Below are 18,877 nucleotides of genomic sequence, written 5' to 3' on the forward strand. Positions count from 1 at the left end.
CTAGCTCCTGTAAATCCTTCTGTGCCCGCAGGATCCGCCTTTGACTTTTTCCTGACCACAGTGGCTAAGTCTGAGCCTCGATGCTAACTAGGCTGGACAGGGCCTGGTCAGGTTTGAATCACTAAGAATAAGACTTCCAGCCGGGCGGTGGTGGCGCACGCCTTTAATCCCAGCACTTGGGAGGCAGAGCCAGGCGGATCTCTGTGAGTTCGAGGCCAGCCTGGGCTACCAAGTGAGCTCCAGGAAAGGCGCAAAGCTACGCAGAGAAACCCTGTCTCGAAAAACCAAAAAAAAAAAAAAAAAAAAAAAAAAAAACGACTGAAGACTTCCTGCTGGGCGGCGGTGGCGCACACCATTAATCCCAGCACTGGGGAGGAAGAGCCAGGCGGATCTCTGTGAGTTCGAGGCCAGCCTGGTCTACAGAGTGAGATCCAGGACAGGCACCAAAACTACACAGAGAAACCCTGTCTTGAAAAACAAAAACAAAACAAAGAATAAGACTTTCTATAGTTATTCTGGCCTGCTGTCCCATACAGTCCTGGGCTCTGGGGTTTTTTGATCATTTGGGAATGAGGGCCTGTGGAGGAACTAGTGAGTGTGGGAGTCAGGGTCTACAGGCTTGGCGCTCATGCCTGACTGCAGCCTGGCCACGGGGACTAGCCTCAGGAAACTGTGTCATCGTCTTGCACCAGGGCCTGCCGCCTGGGTCCCAGCTGACATTCCAGGTGGGTGATGCTCCGTTATCTTGTCCCTTCCCTGCCTTAGTGCTCAGCATCCACAAGCTTCCAGCCAGCGGGGCCACCGACATCAGCTTCCCCATGAAGGGCTGGCGTGCCACAGGAGACTGGGCCAAGGTGCCAGAGGACAGGGTCACTGTGTCCAAGAGTGTGTTTTCCACAGGCTTGGCAGGTGAGGCTTGGGAATGGGGTGGGCCTGCTAAGAACCAGGGTCCCAGAGTCTGAGGATTGTCATCCTGGGGTATTTCTTGTAGGGTTTTGTGCATGGTCTCCAGTTTTAGGGAACATCCCTGGTACACCTTGTTATTCCTGAGACCGTCTCCTTGCAGGAGTCTCTTCCTTTCCTCCATGGGAGTGTGCCTGGGGACTACCCTAAGCCAGAAGTATAGGCAGAGTGGGAGGGGCCGGGTGGATCACACAGCGACAAGGACATGGGTTCCCAGGGAGAGAAATGTGTCTTGCTTCCCCCTATCTCTTGTGGGGTCACTTGAGGAAATAAACTAGTCCTCTCTCCCCATGTTGACCCAGAGTGGTGCCCCAGATCCCAGCTGCACCTCAGCATCTGTGGGGGGTGAAGCACAGGCCTTTTCTTGTCAGGACCTTGGATGGGACCCAATAGATGGGACAGTGGAGGTCCCTGGGGTGAGGTCCAGGCTAGTGGGCAGTAGCCGGGCTGGGGTAACCGATGCTTCCTTCCAGAGGCTGATGACTCGTCCGTGTTCGTGGTTGGTACTGTGCTCTACCGAAACTTGGGCAGCTTCCTGGCCCTGCAGAGGTGAGTGTCACGGAAAGGGGATAGCCTGGGCTCCTGTGGGAGGTCAGGAAGATGCTGGTGGCCTGGGCGTGGTGGGGCTGGGGTTGGGGCTGGTCTACCAGGCTGGCTCGGCGCCGTTCCACACCTCTGACAGCCTTTGATGCTTTGGATACCCTCAGGAACACAACGGTCCTCAACTCCAAGGTCATCTCCGTGACGGTGAAGCCCCCGCCTCGGTCCCTGCTCACACCCTTGGAGATTGAGTTTGCCCACATGTACAATGTGAGTGCTGCCCATGTGCGTGGGTGCAGGGGCACACTTTCGCCAGCTCTGGGTGCTCCCCTGCGCGTTCCTCTCGGGCACTACTCTTGAGGGCCACAACTGGAATGGCTCTCATCTAAATTCCAAGCGAGGAAACTGAGTTTTAGAGCTAGGGACTCACCCAGGGCCACACAGTGGATTGATTCATGCGGATACTGAAATTCAGCCCATTTCCAACCTGCCCCCTGACTCAATCCCTAGCTTCTCTCCCTCCACTCCAGATCCTGATCCCTGGAGGGGATCCGCTTGCTGCCCCTGTGCCCATGGCCCAGCATTCTAGGGAGCTGTGTGACAGGCCATCTACCCCAAAGCAGGTCTCCAAAACTCCCTCCCCAGGCCACATTGCTGGGAACATGTGAGAGCTACCTTCTGCCAGAGTCAGGGCTGACTCTACCAGGCCAAGTCATGCAGGACCTCTGGGAAGACAGTGCCAAGAGCATCCTCCCAAAACTCCCTAGGACTCCAGGCCACAACTGCTGTGTGACCATGCCAGGTCCCCAGTTCCAAAAATGCTTGGATACCTTGATTGGCATGAGGAAGCTGGGCAGGGGGACGGGGGTTGTCTGTCCTCTCATAGGACTTTTCAGAGACTAGAGCTGAGGCCCCTACAGCTTGCTGTCTCTGCTTCTGAGTAGATTGAGTAAGAACCCCAAGGGGGCAAGACAGCTGCATCACTCGGCCAGGACATGGCAGTGCCACACCCCAGTCCCCAGGCCAGGGGTATAGGAAACCTTAGGAAGAACCCAAACCTGTCCTTTTCTCCTGTGTGGCCTTGGGGGAGTTGCTTACCTTCTCTATGCCTTGGCTCCCTTCCCTTATCAAACAAGAACAAGTAATGCTCATGAATGCCCAGGGCATGTAGCTATTGTGAGCATAGACAAACCCACGGCGGCTGCTCCCACCTTCCCAGTGCTGATCCCCGCCAGTAGCCGTCTCAGGGATGGCGCCCTGCAATGTTCTCAAGGTCCTGCTTTCAGGACCACGGACAGCAACGGAGCAGCTTTTCCCCCTAGGAGCATCTAACTCCCCCCCCCTTCAGACATGGCTTTGTCCTTTAGCCCAGCCCCGTCATGGGGGCTGGACCAGAGAAGGGACAGGAACTGTCTAAAGTCATGTGTTGGGCATTGGTGGGCGGAGGGAGGGGGTCAAGCCAGGCCTAACTAACCTGGAACTGCTCTGAACGTCAGTTTTTACCTCACACAATGCAGACTCTTGAGGGAAGGCATCAGCGGCATATATAGTGTCCCCATGAGTGGATTTAGTGTGACCCAGGCTGTGACTAGAGGTGGCAATGGCCCTGACTCCTCCTTCTTTCTTAGGGCACCACCAACCAGACTTGTATCCTGTGGGATGAGACAGATGGGTAAGTTCTTTTGGGCTTGGTAGCCCCAGGGCCGTGGGGTGGTGGGGGAAGCTTGAAGTGTGGTCGGGTAGTGGAGGGCTGGTTTTAGGTAGTGGATCTTCCGCTCCCTGGTTCCCGGTCCACTGGTGCCCCTGCACAGCCCTCCCCTTCTTCCTGCCCAGGTCTGGCTTCAGAGTCATTGGCCTGCCCTCCTTATTCTTCTAGGGAAGTCCATGGCGCAGGGAAGGAGGGCCAGAGAGGTGTGTCCTCGCTAGATGCTGAAGTGGGGAATTCAAGCCATCCTGTCCCAATGTTGGGTTTGGGGCAGGTAACAAGCACTGAGAATTGGGAATGTGGCTTTGTGGACTTAGACAGCTGCGGGGTGGAGGACCCTGAGACCCCAAATAATCAACTGGGGCAAGGGCCCCAGGTGTCTCTAGCAGCATCATATGACCCTGGACCCTGAATTCAGACTTTTTTTTTTTCAAGCACATGGTGGGCACCAGCCTGCTCCAGGGCACTCTGACACAGAGTGGAGCCTCCTGGTTGGAATAAGGTCCTAGGTGAAATGATGGGGAAATGAGGAGGGGCCTCCTGAGGGACACGGAAGTGTGTGGCAGGCTGGAATAGTGTTCGTGGAAGCCAGGAAGGCCATTATGCTTGGGGTGAGGCCTTACAAACTGGAGGCCTGGTGGTGGGCTGTGTATAGGATGGTCTGGTTGGAAGTTAAGTACAGAGACTTTGTTCCCTTCCCCTGGCCAGGTGGCTTGGGAACTCAGGTGGTCCCAGACACTGACGGTATGTGTAGCAAGCTCTGATGATGTGGGCCGGGTAGCGATGCGCATGTCCTAGGCAGCAGGGAAGGTCTCCCGAGTGACTGGTCTGGGAGAGGAAGAAGGTTCCAAGAGAGGTGCAGTCAAGGCACCAGCAGGAAGGCTTGGAGGGCTCAGGGAGGCTCGGGAAGCATGGTCCGGAGACATCATGAAGGGGTGCAAAGAGTGAGCTGTTCTGTGGGGTTATCTACCATCCATCTTCTGGTGACTGTGACCACTGATGACTGGCCTATGAGGTTCCAACCCTCATTTCCTCCATCCCAGGGAAGAGGGACAGTGCGTTGTCAAAGCATTAGTCTAAAACAAAGTCAGGTCCTGTCCTACACCAACAAGGCTTCAGAAGGCTTTGCAGTAGGTTGTGTGGTACTCTTCTGAGCAGGGGCAGAGTGGTCTGTGTGTGTGTGTGTGTGTGTGTGTGTGTGTGTGTGTGTGTGTGTGTGTGTGTGTGTGCTGTGTGTGTGTGTGGGGGGGCTGATTTCTGCACAGAGTTCCTGAAGACTCTTGTGGGGTGGGTGTCTGAGGACCAGTATTTCAGCAGAAGGAACAGCCATTGCTAAGGCAAAGTAATGTTGAGTGCAGAGCCAGGCCGTCCTGCCTCACCTGCAGGACACGGGCCTGCGTGCTGCGGGTCCGACACCAGGCTGAGATGCTTGCAGCCCGGAAGGCCAGCCTTCGGGTGTGTTGCTGTCTATGGATCTCTTCAGGCGTTGTGAGGGCCATGTGCTCTTTGCATAGGAGATCAGAAGAGGGTGTAAAAGGAAAAGGGAGAACAGTTCTGAGTTCACGGTTCACAGCTCCCCTCCCCCCGTCCCCCACCCTGCCCCAGGACTGCCATGGGCATGCTAGGACTTTGCGCTTAGGCGATGGAAGTGACTTCCCTTGGAGGGCTCAATGGTGGCAGCTTGTGGAGGGGTGGCCAACCTCTTTATCCTCTTAGTTCACACTGGCACCCTGCAGAGCCCTCCCTCTTCCTAGTAAAGACCAGCCTCCTGGTGGGGGCAGCCCCATCCATGTTCCCGACTTCCCAGCTCAGTCAAGGACACTGTCCCCTGCCAGGCCACAGCCCATCAGACATCCCTTAAGTTGAGACTCCTAACCTTGGAGCCGGCAGCTGCCTGACCCTGGGTGGGATCTGGGCTGCTAAGGTACCATGGTGAGCCCTCGGGTGTTGCAAGTTAGTGTGGCCTCCACCTGCCCTGCTCTCACAGCTGTGGGCGGTGACCTTGACCTCAGTCACCTTAGGCACGCTCTACGCCAGCCCTTGAGAACTGGACTGTGGAAGGTCAGGCCCCAGGACAGCAGAATGATACCTATTCAGCTGAGTGGCCTGTGCCTAAGTGGAGGTACAAGTCTATCCTGGGATCACACACTGCCCACCCCCCAACTGACTGGTTACCAGGCCTCCAGAGGCTATAGCTAGCCAAACCCAGTGGTGGTTGAGGACACTGCTCAGAACAAGTAGCTAGAACCCTTAAACGGAGGCTGGAGGGTGACTGGATGGTAGACAGGCTGGTTTTTGTCACTTGCCCATGCCCTGGTCACTCCTCTGCTCTCCATTCAGTGGCTCTTCATGCCACAACTGGTGGCCATGGCTTTTGCTGTGACTTGCGAATGTGAGTGCTTTCCCATTGGCCTAAAGCATGAAGGGTGGCAGAGCAAAGGCCCACCTCCACCACTGCCTAACCACCGGTGTCCCTGACCTGCCTGGTGTGGCCCATGTTTGCTTGTGCTTGGCTGAGAACAGGCCTAAGGGACCAAGGAATGGCCTGGCCACTAGGGGGAGAGGAGAGCCTTCTGTGACTGTCACCCGATAAAGGGTAACCTTTTTTGTACTTTCATTGTGACCCATAACCAAACCATCGTAATCTAGGGTAGAGCCCAGATCCCTAACCAGAAGTGGGCTGAGACCAGACACTGGCCGTACCTGGAGTCCTGACTCTAAACTGGGACGTTGAGTCCTAATTCTGATCAAATGCTCCTCATGGTCACAGGTTAAGCTTGCTCCGACCCTGGTCACACACTGAACCCCGATTCTGCTCTGTCACTAAATGTTGACTCTCATTGCAAATGGAGCCCTGGCCCTGGTCACACGTTCAGCCCTAATTCTGCACATAAACTGAGCCTTGATCCTGGTCATACATTGATCATTTATCTGGCTCTCACAGTGAATACTGACCTTCATCATACACTAAATCCTGATCTTGACCTCGCCCTGGGTACACTCTGAGCCCTGATCCTTATCATACACTGAGCTCTGGCCGTAGTCACAACCTGGATGCTGACCCTCCTCACACACTGAACCCTGATCTTGGTCCTAGGCTGAGCCCTGCTCCCTGTCTCTGTTGGACCACTGAGTTGGCTCACACTCATTCCATGTAGGCCACGTGCTCAGAGGATCACCCTCTCTTCCAGTCATGTGGGACAGTTGATAGCGTGACGCATTCACTTAGAGAACAAGCCAGAGGCTTCCTTCTACAGTGTAGCCTCTCTTCCTGCCTTTCCTCCAGGAACCCCACAGACCTGCACAGACTCTGGCGGTGTCCACATTGGAGATGTCTGTCTGGGCTCCTTAAACATTTGTTCAGAGCCTCTGATGTGACCCTAGTCCTTCAATGCAATGTCTGTCACCCATGTCCCTGGATCTGGGTCTTGAACTCTAAGTTGGCAACAGGATTCAAGAGCTCAGTCTCTTTACGCCCCTATAGAAGCGTAGCCAATGGTTGTGAGAGCCTAGGGTAGGAAGTGGGGAGGAAGGGAGCAGCCCTTGCTACAATAGACTGCCCATGCTGCATCCCCACAGAGCCCTAGTTTTGTGTGTCTCCCCTGAGGAGGACAGTGACAGTCATATGTGTATTCCCGGAGTCTTCTGCCACCTGTTAGGATGAGGAATTATTTGTGAGTGGGAACAGGCAGCGGGAGGCGGGACTAGATGGTTGAGTAAGTAGGTCATGATCGGCAGTGCTGGGCAGAAGTGAGGAAGGTAAGCAGTTCAGAAGTAGGATGGAGTGGGGTATGGACTGCAGGGTACAGCGTGAATGACTGAATGGAGAATGAGATCCAGAGGACAAACAGGTGCCTGAGGAAGGGGCCAATGTCATAGGAAGTGGGTAAAGAGAGCACAAGGGCCCGCTTCATCTGGCTACTCTAGCAAGTGGGCAGGTCGCCACGATGATGGGAGGGTCGTAAGCAACTGAGCTCTGTCTCCCCCAGGGCAGGACGGCCAGAGCTCTGACCTCAGGCATTGTTAGGGCTATCCCTCTCCACAAGCGTTCCTTCCCAACTAGATCCTTTCCTGGGTGGACGGCCAAGCCCCACTAGGTCCACTCATGTCCCTCAAAGAGCTTCCTGCTGCACTGTCCTTTGTGAGCCAGGTTCACAGCCAAAGAGCCTAACCCAAGGCTCGAAGGTTCCTAATGAACCCAGGACTAACTTCAGGAACCAAAAGCATATCTTTTCAAGAGTCTGACCCCTCTTTTTGCTTGTTTGGTTGCTTTTTTGAGACAGGGTTTCTCTGTGTAGCCCCGGCTCGCCTACAGTTGCTTCCCTTATAACATGGCTAAGCAGGGGCTTCCGAGTGGGTGGAGGGTTTGAGTTGGAGCAGAACATAGGGGTTTTGCCACCCCCCTTTGCCACTCCAGGGAGCCATTTACTCTGCAGGTCCCCACCTTGCCCAGGATTCTGGGCTCTTGTTTGCAGCGTCCCCCATCCACTCCCCAGGCTGAACCAGTGGGGCATGTGGGCCCGTAAGTGACACTACAAGTGACCCCTGGCCTGTACCCATACAGAGGTCTTTGTCTGACCCCCTGGTTACATGGGCAAGCTTCCATCATGTTGAGCCTTGGTTTCTACCTCTGTGAAATGGGCTGTGGTCGTGGTTGACAATGTGCTGAATGTCAGGATGTCATCCCAGAGGAAAACAGTAAGCCATGTAGATGCATGCCACCTCATAGCACTCCATGAGGACTGTAGCGCACCTCGGCAGGAGGGTGTGGGAACCCAAGGCCACAGCACAGGGTGTGCAGAGACCCAGCAGAGTGCAACTGGAGTTGCAGTGAATGGTCCAAGGAGAGGGAGCTAGGGAGCAGGACAGAAAACATACTTGGCAGGGGAAGTGGCTGCCCAGGCCTGGGGGTTCCCTTTCTGTAGCCCCCATACCTCTTTTTAGATGTGGAGACTAGGCTCTCTGGCCTCAGAAATGACCTAGCAGAGGTAGAATTGGTGTGGGTCCTGTTCTCAGATTGCAGGGCATGTGGAAAGGCAGACACAGGGGAAGGACTTTCCCGTTAGCTGGAAGGCTCTAGTGATGTGGGAACCTGCTCCTGGCCCTTGCCTGGAGGTGGTGGGATGATGGCGTGACCAGGTCTGCTGGATCAGGTGAGCAGTGAGGCGCAGGAAGGAAGGTCGTAGGGGGGAAGACAAAAGGGCAGGTTCGCTGGCTGTCTGCTCTTACCTGACAGGCCAGGGAGCACATTGAGGCTCCCGAGAGAGGGTCCACCAGTGTGACAAGCTGAAGAAGACAGCTGAATTCTGGGGACAGTGTCCATCCTGGAGACAGGCCAGATGTTACTGGCAGGACAATAGCATGCCCATGGCAAGCAGGTGGTCACTAGTCCCTATGAAGGAAGACACATTGGGCAAGGTGGTGCTGCCCTGCTCTGGAGCTTTGGCTGGTGCCGACGGTCTTAGCATCAGTGATACACACGGCTGACTGCATTAGTAGACATGGTGATGATGTCAGTGCTGGTGTAGCTGATGCTGGCACCGGCCTGGGGATGCGGTGGTGAGGGAGGAGGATTGTGTAATGTCTATGGTGATGAGGACTGAAGAGCGTTGCCGGAGTCATTGCACTGAGCGGGAACGGTGGAGAATGGGGTGGGTGGTGAGAGAGGAGCTGATGACAGGGTGATGATGGTGGTGGCGGCTCTGTGGTCTGTGATGCTGCCGCTGGTGAAACTGAGGCTGCTGGTGGTGCTGAGTGTTGCACCACCATTCACGATAGTGTTGCTGTGGGTGGGAGTGATGGTGGCATGGGGTGTGTGTGTTGCCAACATAATGAGAGGTCATGGTGCTTCTGTTGGTGATGGTGGGGTGATGATGATGTGAGTTGAGGGCGATGATGGCCGTGGTGATGGTATTGCCAATGTCAGAGACATGGTGGTAGGTCGTAGAAGTGGTTTCAGCAATGTGGGGCTGCCCAGGGAGGTGACGGTTGCTACATGATGGTGGCCTCGGAGGGGGCGTCAGCAGCGTGGTGGTGGCCATGGAAGTAGTATTATTATTGGTGATGCAGGAGTGGCTGTGGCTGTGGTGTCATGATGTGACCGTGGTTATGAAGGTGCGGTGGTGGTGGTGGTGGTGGTGGTGGTGATGAGGTGGTGGGTATGGAGGTGGTATCAGAGACATGGTGACCATGGAGCGGATGTCAGTGGTGCAGTGGTGGTTGTGGTGGCCATGATGATGATGTTGATGATGATGATGTTGATGATGATGATGTTAATGATGATGATGTTGATGATGATATGGCACCTATGGAGGTAGCAGGGATGGTGGCAGTGGCCATGGAAGTGGTAGTGGTGACATGGCAGTGGTAATATTATGGTAGCTGTGAAGATGATTTTGGTAATGTGTAAGTGGTGGTAGAGGTAGTAGAAGTATGCCGGGGTAGGGATGGTGGCTAGTGGTACTTACTGACTGCAGGTGCTATTGGCCTTGGCTTGTTGTCTTGGTGCTGGTTCTGAGGGTGAAGGTTGTGGGCATAGGTCTTATGAGAGAAGGCTGGCTCTGGAAAGATTTACAGACTCCCTGTGGGTATCATCTCCCTCCCCCTATGGACAGGTCATGAGTCAGGCCACAGTAACCATATGACAGGTATGATAGGGCAGGTAGGAGAGGAAGGCTTAGCATGGAAGTCTGGGAAGATGTCTTGGAGATGAGGCTAGGCTGGCTAGGGTGGACATGAGGTATACCTCATCTTGAGCTAGGGGGAATACCAGGAGTACCCAGTGCTCAGCAAGGGTCTAGCTCAGCAGGCATCGGATGCTAGAGCATGAGTGCTGTGGAGTCTTGGCAGTGGCCTGTTGACTGGTTGTTGTTGGTGGTGGTGGGGTGACAGGCCAGATGGATGTGTCTGGAGGAGCCTATTAGGCAGGAGCCTAGGAGATGGGCAGGGGTTTAGGGCAGGTATCAAACACCTTCCTGAGCCAGGCATAGTCAGCTGGACCCTGTTCCCCAAGCCAGGTCATTTTTGCCAGGCCAAGGAGCCAGCATCCACTGTCCTCATGTTCCCCACTCTGTCCCACAAACAACCATGACCTATGTGCCCTGCCTGGGTAACCCGAGAGGAGCCCCAAGGCACAGAGGGGGACAGTCTGAGACCAGAAGCCCCAGTACAGAGTGTCTGGCGCCAGATGGGAGAGAAGAGGAGATCGGTGTCTGGGAGGTGGGAACAGGAGACGGCTCAAAGGCCCCGCAAGACCTGGGGTGCAAAGAGGGGCTCAGGTGGCGCCAGCTTCATAGTTCGGGGCGCCAGACCACAGGTGTTTGGATCTCAGAAACCTAGAGTCTCAGAAATAAGCCAGGAGGGGTGCCAGCCTAGCAGGGTGGAGTGGCCCAGAGGTCTGGACACAGTGGTCTGGCCCTCACAGGGAGAGCAGGCTGAGAGCTTGGGCATTCGAGGCGGCAGCAACATCCATCTCAATGTGGAGAGAGAAGTCAGTGCGGGGGGTGGGGGGTAGGGGGAGGACAGGGAACTGGGCATAAAAGTGTGAATAAACAGGAGAGACCTAGGGTGGAGATGGATCAGGGAGTTGATTTCTGGGGTGCAGGTCGAGGCTGGCTCAGGAAGGACCTCCAAGGCACAGTTGAGAACCCCTCAAATGCAGAGGCTTCAAGTCCCACCCCTGCCCAGAACCGAAGATCCCCCACTGGGGTGCGCTGTGCCCACTCCTGGCTGTTTTATACCGCGTGGGTGGATACCCTATGAGTCATCCATACTGGGGTGTGAATTAGCCCATCAGATCCAAGGGGACCCCGACAGGCACAGTCCTATAATAGCACCTGCTCGTGGGCTGGCGGGAGGCATCACGATGCAGTGAGGGCCCCTGCTTGGTGGGTGGGAGGTGGGCTCCATGCACTCTCTGCATACTGTCCCCTCATGTTCCTCGAACACACAGGCCCCGCAGGCTCTATCATTCTCTGAACAAGCACAGGGGACCGCATACCCACTGCCTAGCTGGCAGCAGAGCTCTGAGTAGGGTGGGGTCAGGATTCTCCGTTCACTTCTCCCTCCTGGGGCTGGGCTGGGCTGGCAGGTACTGGAACAGAACCAGAAGCTGAGTGTGTGGTCAGCAGCAGGCCTATCCCCTTGGGGTCTTCCAAACTTCTTTTGGGCACTACTGAAGGTGCCTATAGAAGGTTGCTGGTCAGTTGCTAGTCAGTGCCTTTCTTGGACCACCGTCCCTGAGACCTGGGGATAGGGTTGTGACCCTACTCTTGGAGCTGCATGGAGGTGCTGGGACAGGGGGACACACTGTCTTGGAAGCACATTAGAAGTTGTGGCTGCTCCCAGGTTTAGGGAGAGCTACATGGAGCTAAGGTTCTTGGCCAAAGTGTGGTTGTGATCTAGGAGATTGGGGCCAGTCCCCAGTGGTCCTGTAGGACTGTGAGGAGCAGTATGGCCTTGGATTTGAGTGAGGAGGGGCCTGGAAAGGTCTTTGGATGAATGGTGTGGGGTAGCAGGTGGAGAGCAAGAGCTGAGGCTGAGCTGGGATGCAGGAGCCAGGTGGATCCCAGCAGGTTCCCATGGGGGGCCAGGCCAACAGGAGGCAACCACCTTGACAGAGGCTGCTGGGGCAGGTGAACTACAAAGAGTGTAGGCAGGGATAGGGGAGTGGACGCATTTCCCATGGATGGAATACGTGAGTGGTATCCTCAGAGCTTTTATCCTTCCTGCCTTACTTGCCTAAGGTCGGTACTGGGTACCCTACCTTACACATATGTCTGCAAGGCGGGGGAATGACTGTGACCTGTCAGGACCTGTGTTTGGGGTAGAGGAAGTTGAATCAGGCCAGGGGATCATCAGAAGTGAAGTGATGGGACAGAGAATTGTCTCCACATGTGTGCTGACATGTATATCACTGGGCATCTGGGCAGACGCTAAATATAATTTCCATGATAGAGAAAGGTCATTAGTGGCAGGTAGAGAGGTGGACAGTGTCCCGATCCATCCTGGGCCCCTGGGAGTAGAGGCCCTTCCCTGGGTCCTGTCCGAGAGTTGCAGGCCTCCACTCACTCAGGAAAAGGGTTCCTTGTTATGACCCCAGACCCTTGCTACTCAGTGTTGAGGAAGGTGCCATTGACCTAGCTCCTTCTCTAGTCCTGGACCTGTTGCCAGGACATGGGGGCAGGTATGACTAACCCAGATTCCTAAGTTCTGGTCCAGGGTAGGGACCTGGCTGGCTGGCCCAGATCACGTTTCTGAGGCTCGGAGGAGAGGTGGCAATAGCCACTGTGAGAGCAGCAAGCGAGCAAGCAAGCAAGGGATGCCTGTGTGTGCTGCAGTTGAGAACAAACAGCCCTGCAGAAGGATGGTTTTCAGTCAGGCTTGGGGAAGAGTTTCCAGATGTTAGGAATCAGGACCTGAGTATAAGACGATTGCTAAAATACTCTGGAAGGGAGGCTGAGAGCTTTTCCCCCACCTTCAACAGGTGGGGTGTCAAAGGTACACGTTAGTGTCCACCCGCGAGGGCGACCTCCACACTTGTGCTGACATGCTGAGGTCCAGGGCTTCGAGGACAGCTCCATGGCTTCTCGAACTGAGCTCTCCTCCTGGCTTAGGGCCAGTCAGGATTCTAGGTTGCTGAAAGGGCTGGATCGGATCTGCATTCGGCTAGGGTTCAGACGGGGACGGCTGGGGGGCAGCAGTAGAGACGAGCTGGAATCTAGGCCCCGCTGCCATCTTGCTGTGTGGTCAGCTGTACCCTCACAGCTTCTTTTTAGTGTCTACAAAGCTGACCTGAGGCTGTGGCAGAGAATGGGAGATGAAACACACAGGCGCCTCAGAGCAGAGCGGAAGCTGGGGAGGGAGGTGAGGAGAGGACCTGTCCCTGGGCTGCACGTGGGGTGCCCACGATACTCCTAACACACGTGGCACTTGACTGGAGGGGTGGGCAGGCAGAGGCGGGCCCGTATGGCAGTCTGGGCAGCTTACAGAGGCTAGCTCTGCCCTGGCTGCTGGCTGGCTGGCTGGCTGGCTGGCTGGCTGGCTGGCTGGTTGGTTCTCTGGGCCCACACAGGTGCCCTCTCTGCTCTCCACAGCCTGGGACTGGAGAGTCTGGCCCTGGTGACCCTCAGCTGGGTAAGGTGGCAGCCGCTCCTCCTCTGCCCCTGGGAGGCTACGCTAATTGATGCCACAGCAGAGGTCCTGGGCAACACTGGCTCTCAGGCTGGCGGTCTCCCAGGTGGTGACCAGCCGCTGTCAGCCTGGCGCCCTGTGGACCCGACTTGGGCTTCTGGGAAACTGCCAGGCTGCCAGCCCAGCTCCCTTTACCCTGCCTCAGGGTACTGTCCCCTGAAGCCTTCCCAGCAACCATCAGGCAGGTAGGATAGTTGAGAGCTCTGTGTCCTGTTCTAGATAGCAGCCACATGGCCCACATGGACAGGCCAGTGGTGGCATGCAGACCCAGCACACAGGGTTTTCTTGGAATGTGTGCATGCTGATGGCATTTGTTAGTCTGTGTCTAATCTGTTGTTTGTGGCATGAGACTGTCGCTCTTCCACCTCTATCCTCGAGGGAGGGTACAGTCAGCCAGGACTCCATGGCTCCTGACCTGGGGTGGGCATGGAGGGAGATAGCCAGAGGCATGTCTGGCACACAAGTGTGGTTTTAGAAACCTCTGTAGATAGGGGTACTGTTCAGAGCAGGGGTCTTTCTGGGGGAATCCACATTCCCTTCCCTGTCCCCTTTGTATCTTAGCTCCTTCCCTGTAGTCTTCTTTAGTGGGGGGACAATGTGGTTTTGCCCTGGGCTATTTATAATCAGGGGTGGGTAATGCTAGGTATGTGGGGTGGCAGGCTCGGGGAAAGGCTACCTGGATAGTAGTCTTGGTTCTTGGAGTTGGTACTGTGGCTGCCCTTTGGGGACCTGCAAAGTTCTGTCGGGACAGGGTCTCAGGGCTCAAAGGCTTTCTTGAGAACAAAGGTCCTGCAAGAGAAGGACCTTCCTTTGGCCCATTTCTGCTTTGTGATCTTTCTGTCTCCGTGGGAAGAGAGCCCTTGAATAGAGCCTGGGCCTCAAAGGCTGGCATCCATCGGCCAGGGACCCCAGGAGCTTAACTTTGCACTGCACCTCAGAGTGAGCTAACAAGCATTAGGGGATGGAGAGAGGTCCCCACAGCTCCAAGCAACACTGACGCTCCTGGGATAGCCCCCGACCTAAGTCAGGCTTCTCTGGAGTAATTCTTTCGGAGGGACTGAGGGACACCAAGGAGGGAGATGCAGATGCTAAGGGTCCTGTCTCCCTGGACCCGACTCACAAGAAGGGAAAGGAAGTAATGAGTCACCTGGAATTCAAGGAGGGCTCAGCTTCCGGAGACCTGGAGCTGCCGTGCCTGTCTCCATGCATTTCAGCCAGGCATTGAGTTGTGCAGCCCCATGCCGGGTTGGGGGGTCCTTTCCCTCTTTAGAGACAAAGAAACTGAGACCAGGGGATGAAAGTTACTGTGCTCCTGCAATTAGGAAGCAGCTGGCTGGAACCCAGGCTTTCGGTTCTTAGCATGAATGTGCATGGGTCAGGGCTATGTGTTGTTGGTCAGGGCTGTGCACAGGGCGGTTCTCCAATCCATCAGGAAAGAAGCCAGACAGAGAAGGAAAACCCACCTACAGTGTAGACAGGCCGGCCCATTCTTGTCTGCGGACTTTACAGTCTCCACTGGCAATGTGGATGTGGCCTGGAAGAGACCTCAGGCCATCATCCAAGCTGGGAATGGAAGCTACAGCCTGAAAGCTTCCTGGGTGCAGAGAGGACCTCTGGCTGGCCTCCCAAAGCCTTGGACTGGGAAGGGATGAATCCTTTCAAGCCCTTCAGAGTGGTTCAAAAGACCACTCCCACCTGGAACTCTTGTAAGCTCGAATCCTGAGGTGCTTCTGGGACAGGAGCAGAACTGGGTCCCAGAAAGGTGCCTCCTGGCACTTCCTGCAGGGCAAGCTCAGCCCCAGGGCCAGGGGGTGAAGGAAGGAAGCTAGCAACTTTCTGGTCAGAGTTTCTGGCTAGCAGGCCCCCGGGGATGGAGCTCAGTGGCGGCAGAAAGGGGAGGAGTGGGTATTTGCCGGAACCCTTCAGATCCTGACGCGCCCAGAACAGAGCTAGCACTTTGCTTTACTGAAATGGGGCCAGTGGAGGCCTGGAGGCAGCAGGAGGGGCCAGGGTCAGCGCGCAGAGGGAAGTTTCCAGCGGCGGGCCGGCTCCCTGCAGGGAGAGCTGCGCTAGTCCGGGATTGGAGCGGCAGACACCCTGGCGGCCTGGCCTGGAGGAGGCTGCCGCGCGGGATGGAGCCGTCCCAAGGTCACCAGCTCCGAAGAGCCCTGGGCTGTGGGGCTGGGGTGCTCCGGGGCGGCCCCTCGCGCGCCCCCGCGCCAGGGCCTCGGGCTCGCGCGGTCTCGCAGCCGGGCAGGCTGGCGGGCGGGGCGGCCGGGCCCCGGGCCAGCTCCCGCCTCCCTCCCGCCGCTCCCGCGGGCCGCGCTCCCGCGGGCCGCGCTCCGCGTCTCCAGCGCGCGGCAGGCGGTGCAGAGCGCGGCCATGGGCGCCGGGGCGGCGGGTCCCGGTGGCGGGGCGGGCGCGCGGCGGGCGCAGGTGCGGGCCGGGCCGGGCCGGGAGGGCGCGGGGCCCGCGCGCCGCCGCTGACGCTGTCTCCCGTCCCGCCGCCCGCAGACCCTCCTCCTCCGCCCCCCCGCAGCTCGGGCCCTGGTCTTGGCGCGGCTGCCGCACGGTGCCCCTCGACGCCCTCCGGACGCGCTGCCTGTGTGACCGGCTCTCCACCTTCGCCATCTTAGCCCAGCTCAGCGCCGACGCGGTGAGACCCGGGCGGCGGGGGGCAAGGGGCGCGGGCGGGGATGTGCGTGCGTGCGGGGCGGGCGGGCGGGCGGGCGGAAGGCGCAGGGCCCGGCCCCCCCCCAGGGGTCCCAGCGCCAGGCAGCCACGGTGGCCCGTTGAAGTCTTGGAGAGGGTGAGTGGGAGCCTGGTGGGCGGCAGTGTGGAGTTAGAGACCCCCAGGAAGTGACTGCCAAGTGGGTCCTGTCTCCACTCTCCTTGGAGGCCTGGGGCCTTGGAGACCTCCGAACTGGGGCTGGGAGGCGGGCCTGTGGACCCCTTCGCTTGGCTTGCCAGAGAACAAGGGGAAGAGGCGCTCCTTCTCACACAGCGCTTCTGCCTGCCCCCGCCCCAGTGGAGCCAGGGCTGCGGAGGTGGCTGTGTCCCCAGGCAGGGTTCTGGGGGTGGCTGAGGCTGCTGGGCCTGGCCCAAGTCCCTAGACAGGCCCCATGGTCTCAGGGGCCTCCTTTTTTGTTCCTGTGATTCTTGTGGGGGCTGCTGGTTTCTATGGTGACAAGCATCTCAGGCCAGCTTGCTGCCTCGGGCCCTGGGTGCTGGCCGAGGAGCCCTCTAGACTGGTGGGCTTTCCTGTCCTCCAGCCCCGAGAAGGCTAGGAGAATGGGGGTAAGGGCTGGAGCTGCACCGTCCCTGGGCCAGGCTGGCTCAGGAAGAGAAAGAGCCAGGGTCTGAGCTCTGGCCCCCGGCCCAGCCCTCTTGTGGAAGGGGCCTCTGGGCTGGAATGGAGGACTCTGGAGAGAGGACTTGGCTCTCTCCTGGATGTGGGCAGACCGATCTTGGCCCTCTCAGAGTCCAAACTCCGTGTAGACGAAGCTCAGGACCTCAAAATTCTTGCCCCCTTCCACCCCTCATCATTCTCTGGAAAGTAAGGAAGGCACAGTGTTACAGCTGGGGTCTCGGTGGGAGGGGGGATCAGAGCCAGAGGGACCTCATTCGTTGCTACCAAACTCCTTTACGGCAGTCATGGAATCTGAGGCCAAGAAGGGCCAGCTCCAGGTCCTAGGGTAGGGTCTGGGCTCTTGGTACTGGCCCCGTGTGCCCCCCAACTGGTCAGTTCCTTCAGTGGGACTGCCTGTGTTGGCAGGTCTGTGGGCAAGGCCAGGGCAGTGGCTGGCGCCACTCTGGGAACTCCCTGCGAGAGGTGGCTTCTATGTAGATGGCCATTCTAGGGTTCCTGGAGGTTGGCCTGGGCAACCTCGGTCCAGCCCAGTCTCCTGTGCTGCTGTGCCTTGGGACATGGAATCAGAACCAGGACAGGGAGAATGACAAAGGACATGTCCCCACTTCCTTTCTCCTAGCCCAGGGTCGGGCTGTGGGAGGTCGGAGTTGTAGACTGGAGAAATGTGCTTGCTCCTTACGCACAACATGATCCTGGGCCGGCCTTCTGCCTGTTAAGAGTCTCTCGGTCTGAAAGGGAGGGGGCCATTTGCCCTTAGGGAAGAGCACCGTTGTTGTGAGCTGGACCCTCTGGAGCAGCCATCATAGCTGGTGTGGTGCTCCTGATGCTGGGAGCGAGCCGAATGTTTGGATGTGGGGGCCCCCTCGTGCAGGTATAGCTGGCCATGACATGTGCCTGGGGTAGGGAGAATGAGGCCACCCCGAGGGGGAGGGGCAGATGGACTGCCCCAGCTCTGCTTTGTGTCGCAGGCATCCATGGCATCCCTGGGTGGGGGGCTTCTAGTATCAGGTTAGTGGTCACAAAGCAGTGTCTCTGCAGGGTGTCGTTTCAGAGCTCTGTCTCTGTAGTCCAGATAAGGCAGTAGAAGCTGAGTTCAGAGCCAGGTGGTACCTCCTGGGGCCTTGTCCCTCACTCGGGTGATGGGATAGGATCGGACCTGCCTGACTGCCCGACTCCACCAGAGGCAGCTTGCATTGGTTCAGTGTGGGGTTGGAGGAGGGGACCGGACGTGGGGGTGGGGGAAAGCACTGTGGGTGTGGCTTCTGCTTACCTCCTCCTAGAACCCCTCTTGGTCTGTTTTTCCTTCCCACCTGACCCATGCTGGCTGCCCTAGGGTTGAGACCCCACTTAAGATGCCAAGTGAAGAGGAGCCAGAATTTCAGAGAACCTGTCAAGGTTCTCCTGCTCTCTAGCTGGCTTGCTTGGCCCCTCCTGACATTTGGAGTGCCCAGGGCTGGGGGCTTAGGCAGCCCCTGCTGGTGCCCTCCAGGGCTGGGGCATGGGTTCCTATGGCAAAGTAACCACTCAGGAGGCGAGGAGGCTGGGGGAAGCAGGCAGGAGCCTCCTTCCCTGAAGGCAGCATGTAAAGAGGAGGTTTGGAGTGAGGTCCTGAGGGGGTACACAGGAGTTCACTAGCCTAGCTTGGGGTAGGAGGTGACAGCCGTCCCATTAGGTGAGAAAGGCATAGAGATGCCAGGGATATGGGGGATAAGAGAGAGGCACGGGACCAGGACTGGAGAGACAGGGTGAGAGGGAGGACTCAGCTTCATGCCGATGGAAGGAAAGACAGGGAGGACAGGGCAGAGACCAGCAGTGGAGACATGGGACCCTGGTAGGAACAAGCAAAGGACAGCCTAGCCAGATACAGAGAGGTGGCCAGGGCTGAGTTAGGTAGCTGCAGAGAGAGAGAGTCAGGTGGTCCTCTCCCTGGCCGCCCGGGCTGGACCAGAGAGTTGGAAGCATCGACAGAGACAATGAACCTGAGACACAGTCGAGCAGGGGACTCTTGTCTAAAGGGCCTGAGGTGGAGGTAGAGTGTGTGGCACCCAAAGCTGGGGTCGCAAACTGGTCAAGGCATGCTATGAGGGAGACGGACCTGGGAGCTGGGA

The 18,877-nt window shown here is 57.3% G+C and overlaps 1 protein-coding gene across 8 annotated transcripts in view; it reads left to right on the plus strand.

Moving 5' to 3' along the window:
- Positions 1–18,877, plus strand: part of Adgrb1 (adhesion G protein-coupled receptor B1) — a 72,828-nt gene that overhangs the window by 31,070 nt on the left and 22,881 nt on the right. For 6 of the 8 annotated variants that reach the window (XM_076556077.1, XM_076556078.1, XM_076556073.1 and 3 more), the window contains 5 exons: positions 766–909; positions 1,437–1,512; positions 1,671–1,773; positions 3,132–3,175; positions 15,914–16,055. In XM_076556077.1, the coding sequence (XP_076412192.1) occupies positions 766–909; positions 1,437–1,512; positions 1,671–1,773; positions 3,132–3,175; positions 15,914–16,055 (509 nt within the window). Of the gene's footprint in view, positions 1–765; positions 910–1,436; positions 1,513–1,670; positions 1,774–3,131; positions 3,176–15,439; positions 15,548–15,913; positions 16,056–18,877 lie in introns of those variants that run through there. The other 2 variants (XM_076556079.1, XM_076556080.1) reach the window with 1 other exon arrangement.

This window comes from Peromyscus maniculatus, chromosome 20 (genome assembly GCF_049852395.1).
Source record: "Peromyscus maniculatus bairdii isolate BWxNUB_F1_BW_parent chromosome 20, HU_Pman_BW_mat_3.1, whole genome shotgun sequence".
In the NCBI taxonomy this organism is placed as follows: domain Eukaryota; kingdom Metazoa; phylum Chordata; class Mammalia; order Rodentia; family Cricetidae; genus Peromyscus; species Peromyscus maniculatus.